Source organism: Leucoraja erinacea, chromosome 2, assembly GCF_028641065.1.
Source record: "Leucoraja erinacea ecotype New England chromosome 2, Leri_hhj_1, whole genome shotgun sequence".
NCBI lineage: Eukaryota > Metazoa > Chordata > Chondrichthyes > Rajiformes > Rajidae > Leucoraja > Leucoraja erinaceus.
Window position 1 is genome coordinate 60,366,381 of NC_073378.1, and position 16,202 is coordinate 60,382,582.

At 40.8% G+C, this 16,202-nt stretch overlaps 1 protein-coding gene across 1 annotated transcript in view; it reads right to left on the reverse strand.

The window, feature by feature from the left end:
- Positions 1 to 828: 828 nt before the first annotated feature.
- Positions 829 to 16,202, reverse strand: part of LOC129710504 (spermatogenesis-associated protein 48) — a 41,584-nt gene continuing 26,210 nt past the window's right edge. Inside the window, exons 4-9 of the mRNA XM_055657499.1 lie at positions 14,725 to 14,863; positions 9,939 to 10,012; positions 7,778 to 7,819; positions 7,583 to 7,690; positions 7,186 to 7,281; positions 829 to 5,152 (exon numbers count right to left, since the gene is read on the reverse strand). Of these exons, the coding sequence (XP_055513474.1) occupies positions 5,020 to 5,152; positions 7,186 to 7,281; positions 7,583 to 7,690; positions 7,778 to 7,819; positions 9,939 to 10,012; positions 14,725 to 14,863 (592 nt within the window). The 3' untranslated portion in view covers positions 829 to 5,019. The remainder of the gene's footprint in view (positions 5,153 to 7,185; positions 7,282 to 7,582; positions 7,691 to 7,777; positions 7,820 to 9,938; positions 10,013 to 14,724; positions 14,864 to 16,202) is intronic.

Consider the following 16,202-nt stretch of genomic DNA (forward strand, 5'->3'; position numbering starts at 1 on the left):
GCTCTGCAATTTTAGGGTAGATTGCAGCATATCTGGCAAATTGTGCAAAACAAGATGTAATTGCACAAAAATTGCACCTCCTAAAAATAACATTTTTGCTATTTGGTCGATAACCAAAATATAAACTAACTTTTAAATATCATATCCAGACAGGCATGAGGTAATGATTTTTGGGGCATCAAATATTAATAGATCATATACAGGAAATGGCAGGAACATGATACTATTGATGTACACAGGAATCTCGGGTAGAAATTCCACAGCTCCCTGATAATGTTGAAACAATGGATAAAGCAATGAAGAAGGCATTGAGATGCGTGCCTTCATAGACCGCAGCATCAAGGAAGAGAGTTTGGATGTTATGTTGTATCTGTACAAAACATTTGGTCAAGCTGCACTTGATTCTAGTATTGGTATTGGTTTATTATTGTCATGTGTATCGAGATACAGTGAAAAATAAATTAAAATATACATGTGCTATCGAGCCATACACAAGTACAACAGGTAGTGCAAACAGAAAAATACCAGAGTGCGAATATGATTTTATGACATAATAGCAGTACAGTTATGGAAAAAGTGCAGATTAAAAAATCCTGTACTAAAACACGTCTACTGCATGGGGAGGGGGAGAGGGAGCGAGAGAGAGAGAGAGAGAGAGAGAGATGAAAAAAAACCTAAATAACGCGAGTGACCGTGAATGAGGGACTCACCTGCAAGCCCACCAAGAAACCCGTTCGACCGGAGCCGTGTGACCCCCATTTCCGAGCACCATAATGTATAGGACACAGTAATGTCATGTACATTAAGGTAGTCATGTTTATTGGGGGGGGGAGGAAGGTGGGGGGGTCACACGTCCCTCCCATGTTTTGAGCGGTGGGGGACAATCCGTATTTTGAAATTTGGTGAAAAAAAATACATTAAAAATCTCCGCTTTCCACGAGACAGTGAGGGTGTCACTGTTAAGCACTTGTTAAATGTCACTATTAACATTGAATTAACATTGTGTTTTGACTGAGTATTACTGAAGGTATTCACGGAGAATTTCTTAAAACTGTCTGATACGGGTACAATTACCATTTAAACGGGTCTGGTCATTAAGGGCTCCGGTCGAACGGGTTTCCTGGTGGGCTTGCAGGTGAGTCCCTCATTCACGGCCACTCACGTTATTTAGTTGTTTTTTTTCATCTCTCTCTCCCCCTCCAAGGGTACTTCTGTTTGCCTTTATTTGCTTCAGTTTTATTTGTTTGTGTTATTTATCACATTGTAGCTTTTGAAAGATTTAAGCGGGTATCAGAGGCTTTCTAAGGACTGAATCAGCCCACTCGTGGGGCCTTTCATCATCCGGCTGTGGGATCTTCCATCACCCCATGGTCAGGCAGTCAAACTGTTGCGTCGAGGCTATCGAGGCTCCCGATGTTGAAGTCCCCGCCGGGCGATGGAAGATCCCGCTGCCGTTTTTAAGCCGCACGGGACGATGAAAGGCCCCACAAACGGTCCAATTCAAGCCCCACGGGGTGGTCGAAGCTGCTGTTGCTGGAGTTCAGAGTCGGTCACCAACCAGGTCAGCTCCGATGTGACCGCCCATGGCCGAAGCCTCAGAAGCCTCGCGTATAGAAACATAGACACATAGAAATTAGGTGCAGGAGTAAGCCATTCGGCCCTTCGAGCCCGCACCGCCATTCAATATGATCATGGCTGATCATCCAACTCAGTATCCCGTACCTGCCTTCTCTCCATACCCCCTGATCCCCTTAGCCACAAGGGCCACATCTAACTCCCTCTTAAATATAGCCAATGAGCTGGCCTCAACTACCCTCTGTGGCAGAGAGTTCCAGAGATTCACCACTCTCTGCGTGAAAAAAGTTCTTCTCATCTCGGTTTTAAAGGATTTCCCCCTTATCCTTAAGCTGTGACCCCTTGTCCTGGACTTCCCTAACATCGGGAACAATCTTCCTGCATCTAGCCTGTCCAACCCCTTGTATGTGCGTGGCCACCAAGAAATCGTGTCCCCCCCCCCCATGTTTTTATAGAAATTTCCGTCCCCCTGACTCTGGTGAAGCTCTGCCAGGCCTGTATTGCAGCTATCTTTAGCTTATGTTTGTTTTGGGGGCTAGTCCACTTCAGATTTATCTTCAGCACATAAACGGCATGCTCAGTTGAGTTCAGATCGGGTGATTGACTTTGCCACTCAGGAACTGACCATTTTCTAGCTTTGAAAAAACTCCTTTGTTGCTTTAGTGCTTCTTAAACTATTTTATTCCAGCTCTGGTCATTGCGACAAGTGTTGAGTTTTTTGGCAGCCAGTGCTTCCCGACGTAAACAACAATGTAAAAAGGTACAATTCTGGGATTTTTCTTTGATGCGGCAGTGGCTCCTTTCTGCTTCCCCATCATGGCTGCAGCACTGTCTGTCGTCACAGCAACATATTTGCTCCAAGATAAATTTTCATATTCCATTCATTTGTCAAGCTTGGAGAAAATAAATTCACCTGTTGTTTGCTCTCCAACTGGCAAGCAAAAGAGATAATGCTCGACAATTTTTCTCAAGCTTTGATCCGGGAAACGACAATACACAATGAGTTGTGCATAGTTTTTAATGTCTGTAGTTCCGTCAAACTGCAAAGCGAAAAATGGTGCTTCCAACAGTTTCGCCATCAGTTGATGCTTCAGATCGTTAGCAATCATAGTAGATCGAAGTTTCATTGGAAAGGAATTTGCACATCTTTATCCACTGCTTGCTTTCCACCATGTTGTAGATTGACAGAGATTTTCATACACGGTTGACAACTTTCTCAGCCTATGTGTATGGCTTTTATTCTTTCATGAGCACATGAAAGAGAGGCAAGAAGAAGAAGTTTTTTTAATCACAGTGTCACTCTTTACCATCGACTAGAAAAAATTCTGCTGCTTCCACAAATACTCACGAGTGTTTTTGAAAGACTGTATGGACTTATTTTGATGATTGCTATGCTTCGTTCTTAAATGAGTCTGGAATTTTGAAGGAGCCAGGCGCTCGTTTCTATATTTTACACTGCAAAACAGAGGGAGCAGGGCTTGTCAGTTCATCTTGGGGAAGGAAAAAGCCATTCCCGATATATTCATCGTTCCACTCTTTTCTTGAGTTTTGAGGGTATTTTGGTCCTGGTATTTTCTCTTGAGAATAAGTTTGTCCTTGCTCGCATCAGTCATCATCTGTAACATACGTAACTGCATTTTTAAGTTTGTTATCCTCGGTTTCCTTGTCACCTTCACAAGTGACTTGTCTCCTGAACATACCTCCTCTTGAGTCCTGTTTAAGAATTGCAGATGCTGGAAAAATTGAAGGTAGACAAAAATGCTGGAGAAACTGGCAGCATCTATGGAGAGAAGGATTTGATGACGTTTCAAACTGCACTATCGGTCGAACTCCAGTGGAGATGATGCTCGGACATCAAGTCCGCTCTCCCCTATCAGTTTTGAACCAACAGTTTTGAACCAACTGCAAATTCTTCCCGACTGTTTTTTAACACCTTTTTCTTTTAAAAAGCAGATTCTTACTTGCCATAAGATGGCTCTTCTCCATCTGTCTTCAACATTGTCTCAAGCGTGGGGACACATCGGCAGCACCCAAGAAAAATTAAAAACCATTTTTCACAGCCAGCTGTCAAAATCAGTGAAAGATGTTAAGTTTAATGTATACTTCTAAATTATTTGATTAATAAACCCTCTTCTACCTTAAATAGGGAGTTATGGTAGGCTATCCTACTGAACTCTATTGAAGCAAATTACAGAAACATGTCTCTCACAGTATGTATCAAATTCACACAATGACCCATGAGTAGATGCAACACTGGATTAAATTTCAAGATCCTCATTCATATTTCTTTATATTCAGTCCTTAGAAAGCCTCTGATACCCGCTTGAATCTTTAAAGCTGTGAGCTGTTGATGCAACAAATCAATGTTATAAAATTTTCCGGAGAATTAATTCCATTCTTCCCTCCTTAGATTAACCCAACAAAAACAATGTTATAATACGACAAAATTACTCAATACAATGAAAATATATGCTCTACACCAGTCTTTCTATTCCTATAAAGAGACAAAGTGCAGGAGCAACAGCGGATTAGGCAAAATCCCTAGAGAACAAGGACAGATGACGTTTGGTTCGGGACCCTCTTCAGATTGTACGCTATTCCTATGCAATGGATTGAATAACATTTTGTTCTATAGCATACGGTTAAAAAAAAAGGTTTTGTTTAGTTTGTCACGTATAGAGAAAGCTTTTTGTGTTCAAGCCACAAGGTGAAGTGCCACTGATTGCCATAAACTAGAAAACTGTGCAATGGAATTCTTACAAACTCAGCCACAGCGCATGATGGCACACAGTGCAAGATAATACACAGTGGTTGAGTCAGTGCAGATTCAAATACTATTCCCACCATCAGGACACCATCAGACCAACCAAGTGGGTTCCAAAAAATGAAACTGCTTCTGTAGAATTGCGAGCTCTTTAACCAGCATGACTTGGAAGACAACCTGTCAGTATGCAAAGCAAATCATGGCAATACAATAAATGACCACTACATTTGTGGGATTTGCAACCGCTGCACATTTCTTCATCCTTCGAACTTACTCAATGCACGTTAGCAATGTACACTCATTATCCTTCCAGCAAAAACTGTCCTGTGTGACTTTTGTTTTTAAAATTTGGAACTGGTCCCTGTTTCTGCTTGCTGTAACATATGAGATGCGAAAACCAAATTCGGATACATTGCCTTCATCTGTTGAATAATCTGCCCAATATTTCCCATGCAGATTAATAAATGAAGAATAGGAATTTGTGTAGATACTATTTGACCTGTAAAATCAAACTTGGCAAATGTCAATGGCTTCAGAAGCAAAAGGGAGAAAATTGATGGAACAAAAAGAAAATGTTTATAAAATGATTATTCATATTCCAGTTTCAATAAATGATTAAATCTACACAGTCATAATCATCACACAAATTTTCTATGCAAATATGATTTCTTATAATATTGCTAAACAAAATGCTTCAGAAATACTTTAGGCGTTTTTACATTAAAAGGATTGGAGGGTGGAACTGTTGTCACCATCTTAGATAAGGGTGATAGATGTCCATGCTTTGCTGAATTTTCAGTGCCTTGTGAAATTCTGGAAAGAAAAAGGTTAAGTTGTGAATATTCTGATTTTTTCTTTTATTTCAATTCCTTTATCTGCACTACAACCATTATTTATTAGCTTAGAGCCAGATTTATGAAATAGGAAATGCATAAATTCCTGAACAGAACATATTTTTTCAAATGTTTGACAGGATGATCAGGATGCTTATGGGCCTGTCCCACTTAGACAACGTTTTAGGCGACTACAGGAGGCTATGTGGTCGCCACATGTTCGCGGGTGGCTGCCGGGAGGTCGCCTTCATGGTCGTGAGTAGTTCCTGCATTCTCAGAGCTAGAGAGTAGCGAGAATTCTCATGCCGTAGGTGCAGTGGTAGTGGGTCGCCAGGAGGTCGTAGGTTGTCGCCGGTGCTGACCGGTGAATTTCATTGGCTCATTAGGAAAAACAACGTAAACAGTAGTTTTCAGAACCAAGGATGGGGTGGAAGATTGCAACATTCACGTGGCCCACCTGTTTCAACGAATGCAATTAACCCAGCGTGTACAATCAAATAAGATCAAATAGAACAAGTTGTCCTACAACTTTAGGCTGTGCACGTCATACGCAAGAAGAAGAACCAGAACCAAGGATATCCGACCGGTAATGTTAATGTCCGCCGTGCTTCACAGCCGTGTATCTCTGGCTTCTTAAATGTTTTCTCCACCCCTTCTCCCCCCCCCCTCTTTTAAAGTGACCTTTCCCCATACACTGTGCTTTCACCGTCTTAATTACAGTGTAGGTTTTTTTATTCGTAGGTTTAGTCGTAATAGGTCGGCATGTTAGTCGTAGGTAATCGAGGGTAGTCATAGGTAGTCTTCATCATAATCGAAGGGAGGTCGAAGGAGGTCGTCTTCACTCTCCACTATTCGGTGTCCAATTTTCCCGAAGTTAGTCGTAGCTAGTCAAAGCTGGTCTTCAACATAGTCGAAGGAGGTCTTCAACAAGACATTTTTCCAAACTCTTCTAAACTCGCCAATTAGGTCGCCCAAGTGGGACAGCCCAATTAGGGGCTAGAGAGTTTCAGACATACAATAACAAAATTATTTTTTCTGCCAGATTTTCAAACAAAGGTCAATTCAATAGCAATTAGTTTACTTTTATTGCTAAAGGCTGTATGTTACATTGGTTAGTAATACGTGTCATTAAAAGCGATTGTTTGACGTTCAATGGCAAACTACAGTTAAAATAGCAGTTAAGTTCTTTGTTAGTTCATCACATTTCACTGTGCCAACTGGCACATGTGACAAATAAATGTATCTTGGAGATAATGGTGTCTGATTTCGGAGGAGAGTCTTTTCTCCTAGACAGTTTTCACAAGATAGATTTTTTTTTTCATTGTCCAAAGCAATTTACAAGTGGTTCTTTAATTACTAGTGAAAATCAGACTGCAATCAATTTGGCGTAGCAAATATAAATAATATTCACTTATTCATCGTGCTCTATCCAATTCGTATGATGGAAACACATGTGTATTCATGAAATTAGGCTTTTCCACCAGCAGATGGTGATATAGTTCTTTGGAAAATCACTGTGAATGAACACACGTAGGCACATTTTATATTTACATGTTAAGAAAATGGCCTTGGTGCTATTTAAAAAGTGCGACACTGAAGAGCATCAAGAAATTTCTCAATAACACAATTGCAAGTGCACAAAATTCTGGCCCCTGACATTTTGCTTCTCCCAATGCATTTGAAATTCCACAAAAATATTTACAAAGCCCACCAATAATTTCAGCTTTGGGGGGGGGACACAAGTCAAGTCAAGTCAAGTCAAGTCAAGTTTATTTGTCACATACACATACGAGATGTGCAGTGAAATGAAAGTGGCAATGCTCGCGGAACAACAAAACAACCAAACAAATTATAAACACAATCATAACACACATATTATTTTACATAATATTGTAAATTCACAGACATTTAGCAGATTTTATATCATATTGGGATTATCAAATATGTTTGTTGCACTCTTGCCACTGCATCATATGCAAATTACTATAAGCATCAGTGAAGATTACTACCTACCCCAGTACTTGTTCTGGAGAACTTGAAATGTTGGATTTGTTAGATTCTGTGCCAAGCCATTGCCTTTTACCTGTGTAACCAGGGATATCTGGACGACTGCAGAAAGTAAAAAATAACTTAATACCATAAGTAGTACTACAGCCAGAAGAATTAATTGAAACAGAAAGAAATCAAATGTTTACAGATAATTATTTAGACCACTGAAAGAACATTGATAAAATTATAACATTGGCAAATTTCATAATCTAGAAATCTAACCCGAGAAGTTCAATGGAACAGTTTTCCTATATTTCTGTATTTCAGACTATTTCTAGCATTTAACAGTTTGTATATTACAATGGGACTAATGCAAAGGCAACTTTTCTGATTCATAAACATAGCACTTTTAGGTACTTACTAGTTTGTATCTGTTTGTCGTGGTTTTCTCGTTCGAAGAACAGTGAAGGGGGTAAATTCAGTGTAAGGATTATCCACATCATCAAGGTTAGTGCTACCAACAGAGCCACTTCCAAAGAAAAAATAAAAATAAATTTGAATTTGAATCCAATAACACAAAAATACTTTGTGATTATTGCTGGACCAAATGACTTACCTATAGAGTGGAATCTGGCTAATTCTGGGAAAAGGGCTGGTACTGTAAAAGATGTTATAGTTATTTAAACAAAACCCCATTAAATCTGTAAATATGACATCTACACAACACGTAACTTTAAGATCATCTTTAATCCACATACAGACTTAACAGCATGTTAGTAGTCACTGACTCCTGTCTGCTACCGAACTGCGTAGCATAGGAAGTGGGTGTTAATATAAATGATACAGTAAGGCGGGGTTAGTGATGCTAACCTATATATGATTAGTTGCATGCATAAACCAATCTACATCCTTCCCTTTTAAAGAGTGAGTATAGTGAGCAGAGCATCCATGCCATTAAAGTTAAACAAATTTGCCATATCTAACAGGCGGTCTACTGATGCGGCCCGAAAACGTACGGACCAAGTCCTCTCCTCCTTCACCGGAAAGATTAGAGGGAGGCGGTGAACCCGGAGGTGAGAATGCCGCGGAAGAGGCTTGTGGTGACTGAAAGGGGAAGCGTGCAGGAGGAGTAACCCCGCGGTTAGCCACAGCCGCGCCTCGTGGAGGAGTATGGAACATGCGAGGGGTGTGGGGCATGCGGGGATTGGTAGAAGGTTCGGCAGCGAACGGCTGGAACTGAAGCGGTGGAGCATAGGGTCCTGCCGTCGGCGGACGGGGTTCTCGCACAGCAAGCAGATGTTGACGACTTCTGCGGTAGACTGTCCCCTCATAGTCCACAAGGTAAGATCGAGGTGCGTCAGCTGTGCCGACAACAGTAGCCAGACGGGAATGTCCACTGGTAGCTTGTAAACGAACAACCTGTCCCGGCAGTAGAGGCAGTAGGGGTTTGCATGATTTGTCATGCGACCGTTTCTGAATATCGTGTTTCTCCTGAATACGCTTTTGGATTGAAGCAGGCTTCAGCACTCGAGGTATCAGCTTCTGCTGAGCAATCGGAATCGGAGGTCTTGTTGTCCTGGACATCAGTCGCTGGGCTGGTGATCCCAGGGTCCCGTCTCTGGTAATGTTTCTGAGGTTCAGGAGATCAAGGTAAAAGTCGGAATTGGCCAGGCGCGATTGCTCCATCAGTTGTTTAGCGCTTCTGTCAGCCCATTTCGGCAAGTCCGTTACTCTGGGGGTACTCAGGGCTGCTCGTGACGTGATGGAAATTCCATCGGTTGGCAAAGAGCTTAAACTCGTGGCTGGTAAACTGTCTTCCGTTGTCGGTCTGCAAACGGACGGGTGGGCCGAATGTGGAGAAGTATTTCCTTAATTTTCGGATGACGATCTTAGATGTGATGGAGGTCAGGAGGTCTAGTTCAAACCAGTTTGAAAACGAGTCGACGAGGACGAGGTAATGCTTACTGCGCCATTCAAAGATGTCTGCCGCCACCGACATCCAGGCCAGGGCTGGTGCAGGTTGTTGCAGTAGGGGCTGCCTCTGCTGGTGCTGTGCAAGACTGTTGCAGGTGGGGCAAGAGGATATGCGGCCCCATATATATTTGGCCATCCCAGGCCAGTAGAACAGGTTTTGTGCATGGTTCAGTGTAGCATCGACTCCCGGGTGGCCGCTGTGTGCCTCATTGTAGTATTTATCATGCAACGATGAGGGGATCACGACTTTGTGGCCCTTGACTATGACATCGTCCTGTATGACCAGTTCGTCATGGACTGGGAAGAATGGCTGCGCCTCTGTTGGTACGCTAGCGCACCTGTCTGGCCAACCCCCTTTAATCACTGATGAGAGTATTTGGAGGCGTGGGTTCGTATCCCACCTCTGACACCATGTAAATATGACATCTATACAACACGTAACTTTAAGATCATCTTTAATACACATACAAACTTAACAGCATGTTAGTAGTCCGTAGCATAGGAAGTGAGTGTTAATATAAATGATACAGTAAGGCGGGGTTAGTGATGCTAACCTATATATGATTGGTTGCATGCTTAAACCAATCTACAAAAGCCATGTACTTGAATTTTAATTTATTTGACTAATCACATTTTTAGTTTATGTTAAATTCAAAAACAATAATAACTGTACCATACATTTAATAGACATACATTTGTAATATATCAAACCAGATCAATGGTATTTTCATTATAATATTTGCTAGATTAAGCATTGAGAGTTGAAGAAGAAGAATTTAAAGGTGCTAATAAGAATCACTCACAAATTGTGTGGCTTAACTACAGCGGTTGAGGGCCGTGATTGACATTTGTCCCAGACTCCAAGCCCACTCACAGCCTAGGAATAACAGTAAATAACCAAGTAACTTATTGTGTCAGTTATATTTGTTTTTAACAAAAAGGGAAATATGGTATGAATATTCCTTAACAAATTCCTATTAACGGTTAAAATGGTGTGGTTTAGTTTAGGGATGCAGCACGGAAACAGGCCCTTTGGCCGAATGGGTCTGCGCCGACCAGCGATCCCCACACATTAACCCATCCTACTCCCACCAGGGACAATTTTTACATTTACCAATCCAATTAACCTACAAACCTGTACGTCCATGGAATGTGGCAGGAAACAGAAGATCTCTGAGAAAACCCACGCAGGTCACGGGAAGAACGTACAAACTCTGTACAGACAACATCCGTAATCGGGATCGAACCTGGGTCTCCGGCTCTGCACTCGCTGCAAGGCAACTCTACCGCTATTCCACCGTGACTGCCCATGTGGTAATAGAATTGTGCACGTAAGTAAAAATAGATTTAGATTCAGATGAATTCCTGTCCAACTAGATAAGCCAAAATTTCCATCATTAACACTGAATATTGATCAATAACATTCCCAGCTCCAAGCTCACTTTTCTGTTCTCGTGTACACTTCAGGAAAATTACATAATTTGATTTTGTGAGATTCATGCGTTTCAAATGCACGCATTTCCACATGTTGCAGGAGAGAGTATTCCCATTCCAAACACCCACATGATGACACAAAGCAACCTTTGCTGATTCAAAGATGATATCTTCAAGCAGCTCTCTAAAACACCAAACCATCGCTAATCGAATCAAAGAAATATTAGCTTATGTGTGCAGGTTCCAGACATAAAAGCTATCTATCGTCAAATTTTAGAAGAAAAGGTCTCAGGACTGGGTAAGCTGCTTTTTCATCATCATTTTGGCATAATTTGCATGCTAGATAATCCATATAAAATGATTACAATTTCAGATGTGACGTTCGAGGTATAGAACTCCTATAGAACTTCACTTATGGAAGATTAGTGTGCCATTTTCGCTGAATAATTACAGTTGATAACATGTAGGAGATTGCAGAGCTATCATTAGTAGTAGTAATTGGTATTGATTTATCAATGTCACATACCAAAGATACAGTGAAAAACCTTGCATGCTATCCACTAAAGTCATCTATATTACTAAAAGTCTGATCTTGACCACTTCCATTTGTTCTGTATATTGATTTTAGAAAAAACGCTGCCACTTACGGCTGTGATTTTTGGCCATCTTACTCAGAGTCCCTCTCCGCTGCGCAGGACAAGAGGATTTTTCCCATTGATTAAAAATAAAAGAGTTATTAATGTTTATAAAGTTGAGATTCTCGCTCCTGAAGGCCACGCCCCTTCCGGAGGGACTATAAAACCCAGTTGAGTGCCTCCGTCAGTCTCTGCAAGATGGAGGAGCGAGAGGGTCGCGTCTCTTAGTCTGAGCTGTGAATAACACTGAACACATGTCTACTAAACTGTGAGTTTAGGGGGTGGGGGGGGGGGAGGGACTATAAAACCCTGAAGTGTGGGCGTGGCTCAGTTTCTGCAAGACGGAGGAGGGAGAGGTCACGACTCACTGTCTTTAGTGGCCTTGCACCCTGCTTGAAATGGTATGAAACTGCATTTGAATTTGCTGGCCTTGCACCCTGCTTGAAATGGAATTTCAAGGAATAGCGTGAACTGCCAGCCCACCAGCCGTGAGTGAGTGAGCTGCCAGCACAACAGGCTTGAGTGACTGAACTGCCAGCCCAAGAATCCATTCGGCCCCCAATGTAGATTCGGCCCCCAATGTCTGGAAACCAGTCCCTTCAGCCCACAACACCCATACTAGCGCTCCATAAAGCTCGCCCCCCCTTCCACTGGCCACCAATATTGGAATTGGTGGAGAGGTGGAATATTGTGTTGGGGGACCAGCCCTCCCGTGCGATGCTGGGACCCAACGGGTCCCACTTAGTCTAGTACCATATATAAATACAAATACAATCAGGGAATATGCATGTTCAACAGGAAAAATAACCAAAGTGCAGAATATAATGCTACAATGGCATTTTAGTGTTACAGTTCCAAAGAAAGTGTAAATAAAAAATGGTACAAGAGCAACAGTGAGGTAAGTTTGGTGATCGGGACTACACCCTAAACTCAAATGAAATCAGTTCAGTGGTCTAATAACAGAAGGGAAGAAGCTGTTTCTGAATCCGATGGCATGTACTTTCAAGCTTTAGTATCTTCTGCCGGATGGGAAGGGGGAAAAGAGGGAATGACCTGGGTGTAAGTGGTCCTTGATAATGTTGGCTGCTTCTCCAAGGCAGTGTGCAGTATAGATGATGTCAATAGAAGAAAAGCTGGTTAGTGCAATGGACTGGGCTGCATTCACACCTCTCTGAAACTTGTGGCAGTTTCGGGCAGAGCAGTTGCCAAGTCAAGTTGCTTTCTGGTTGGATGCTTTTCTCTCCTCATTCTATATTTGGCTCCAAAGAATTTGTCTTCATGAGTATGCCAGTTCAAAAATACAGAAAATGAAAGCTCATGGTGCAGAAGCAAGATATTAGCATCGATAGGAAATAAGCTGCCTACCATGAAACAGAATAGGCACAAATGGTTGGTGAGCTGTAATAAATGGCACATCACATAATTCAGTGCTGGGGCCTCAACTTTGTTGAAATCTGTAGAAATTGTAGAAATTGGTAAGAATCTTTGAAGACGAGAATCCTTAGTCTCTTGAGGCAAGGAATTGGTGTGCTCTCTTGGCCAGTGTCAATGTGATTGGACCAGGATTCATTATTGATGATATTTATGCCCAAGAACCCGAAGCCCTTAACCATCTCCATTTCAGCACCATTGATGCTGACAGGAGCATGTACATTACTCTGTTTTGTGAAGTCAATAACAACCTCCTCCATCTTGCAAACATTAAGTGAGAGCTTGTTGTCTTAACACAGCATTATTAAGCTCTATATCCTTCCTGTACTTGTTGTTGCATATTACAAAGGACATAAATCTGTACTGAATTATAGTCTCTTTTGTAAACTGGGGTAAGCTTGAACAGCTGTGATGTCCATATTACTCATAACTGAATATTGTGCAAGACAATTGTAAGTTTAGCAAATCTCCTTCAATGTAAAGGTGAATTTGAGTATTTAAATATTAATTAAAAACTTTGGCAAATGTACTAATCTACCTTTTAAAAAAAAAAGAAACAATAAACTGCAGAGAGTGAAACACTGATTCTTGACAAATGCTGCTTGATCTATTGGGTGGCACAGCTGGTAGACCTGCTGCCTTACAGCGTCAAAGACCCAGATCAATCCTAATCTTCGGCTGTGTGCATGCAGTTTGCACATTTGCCCTGTGACCATGTAGGTTTACTTTGGGTGTTCCATTTTCCACCCACATCCCAAAGACATGTGGGCTGGTAGGATAATTGGCCTCTGTAAATTGCCCCTAGCATGCAGAGAGGAGATGAGAAAGTGAGATAACAAAACCAGCGTGAATGGGTGATTGATAGTAGGGGTGGATTCAGTGGCCTGTTTCAATGCTGTATCTTTCAATTAATACTGAATAACATTGGTCTTTTATATTTTTAGGCTTCTTTTACTGAAATGTCTCAGCTTCCTTAAAAATTGATCAAATCAGGCATTGATCAATATATTTTCCTTACATATTGATTTTTGTTTGCTTAAAAATCCTCTTGGCAACAATTGTTTAACTTGATGATTTTTTTCTAAACTGACCTGGAGCTGGGGATGAGGTAGGAAAGATTAACTGCTTCTTTCTCTCCTCATTATATATTTGGCCCCAAAGAATTTGTCTTCATGAGTATGCCAGTTCAAAAATACAGAAAATGAAAGCTTGTGGTGCAGAAGCAAGATATTAGCATCGATAGGAAATAAGCTGCTTACCATGAAACAGAATAGGCACAAATGGTTGGTGAGCTGTAATAAATGGCACATCACAGAATTCAGTGCTGGGGCCTCAACTTTGTAGAAATTATACTAACGACAAATATAGGGGCACAAGGGATTAGTGCTATAAAGCAAAGGTATGTTAGAGAGTAAATTGTGAAGTGAACAGGATGAGGCCACAAAGGACTATAGCTTAAGCAGGTGGGGAAAGATCTGGCATATAGAAATATAATGCAGGAAAATATGAAATTCTGCATTTAGACAGTAAAAATAAAAAAAAGTATAAAATCTAAATGGTGACAGTGCTGAATTTTGAGATGATGACAATTTTGGGTACTGTCTGACAGCTTCAGATGAACTGTACTTTCATTGATTCCCATCATCATCATTCCTGTGCCCTGTTCTCACCTTGTTTTTATAAAGTCACCTCACTAACGGTCAGTTCTCATGCTCCTCGTTACCCAATCTGTTTTACCTAATCTCCTTCGTTTTTTGTCTTAAACCTCACTCTTCCAAGCTCTGCTTTCAAAACTAACATCCCTCCATTATTCCCTAAGCTCTGCTGAAGGGTCCCCCCTACATAACACATTAACTGATTTTACTTTCCTTGCTGGAATAACTCAGTGATTCTGAGATGCTGCTTGACTGGCTGAGTTCTTCCATCATTGTTTTTTATTTTGTTGTACATTCTTAAAATTATCATATTGGAATATATCTGTAATTTATCAATGTTAATGTTCAACAAATAACAAACAGGTTAGGCACATATATTTTGAATGTTTCCATATTAAATCTATAATATACATACAGAAAATGCAAACCCTTACTTGCCACACATGAGGTCTTGGTTCGAATCGTTTTAGAGTTGAATGTCGTGACAAAGGGTCAGATTGAATATCTTGTGTTTGATCTGGAGGTTTGGCTTTGGGTGGTAACATGCAGTCCCAGTTAACATCCTCATAACTCCTGTGCATTTCGAAAAAACAAACATCACAACCCACATTAACGTCTGATGAATAAGGAGACATGAAAATCACCAAACTTACAATTGAGAATCAATAGGTAGGTATGTTTCAAAACTTACCTTCAGCGGCGCTGCAGATCTGTCGCTGCCCGTGTGCGCGACTTTGGCGCCTTTGAGAGGGGGGTGGGTTTAAAACGCGATTTTCTCTTGGCTATTGAAATCGAGGTTGTTCAGCCTACTTAGTTGCTGACGAAAAATCGCTGCGACATTAGTTCGCTGCAGCTATTTTTAAACTAAATTGGGTCATTTAATTGTTATAGTAGGTTAAAAATCATCCTCTAAAGCCGCGACCGCCGACAACGGGACAGATCTCATGTAGGGGACAAGGCAAGGTAGGCTGTTTTACATTAAAAAGCGCTTCTTAAGATCCCTTTATGCAAAATTTTATGTTGTGAGTAGCGGATTTGGGGGCCCATTAAATCCCGCAGTATTTTTCTGGGCATATGGTGTACAAATTCACCGCAATGGGAACGTTCCAAACCATCGCGTTCCACACAGGATCCCACTCGAAAGCTGATTTAAATGGCCATTCATTTACAGCAATTGAACACTAAATTCCTTCCATTTGGCCTATAAATTAATGTCAATGAGATTTAAAAATCATGTTTTATTGTGAATTATTGTGTGAATGTTCTTTGGACACTTAGGCTATTTAAAAATGTTAATCTTTCCTTAAGAAATGGATAGATGTTTAGATCTAGTAATTGAATTTTGGAATTAGCTACAATTGGGGAACTAACTAATTATATGCTGTAATTTCAGATCATCCAAGTAAGATTGTTTAATATTTGTTTCAGAATGCTTCAATCTATAATAACTGAACATTTCTTTCAGTTCTCTTAATTTTTAATAAAGTTATGGGCATTTAAATGTCCTCGATCACAGCTTTTCAGTTAAGTCAATGGAAAATCAATAGGGAACAAGATGCTAATTTCCGAGTATGAAAATGGCCATAACTTTTTTAATACTGAAGATATGAAAGTGAATTAGGTGTCAAATTAAACTTATTTTTATGCTCTGATGGGATAAATTGCAGACTTGATTTTTAAAATCTCAAAATTTTGTAACATTGCTACAATAGTGCAGGCAGGTGAGACTAAGGGAAAAAAGTTGTTCGGCATGGACTTGTAGGGCCGAGATGGCCTGTTTCCGTGCTGTAATTGTAATATGGTTATATGGTTGTAATAGGCAATATCATAAAATAATCTTCAAAGTGAATGCTAGTTATGTCGTAGAATTGTCAGATGCCTAGAAAAAGCAAGTATGCCATTTTTATAATAC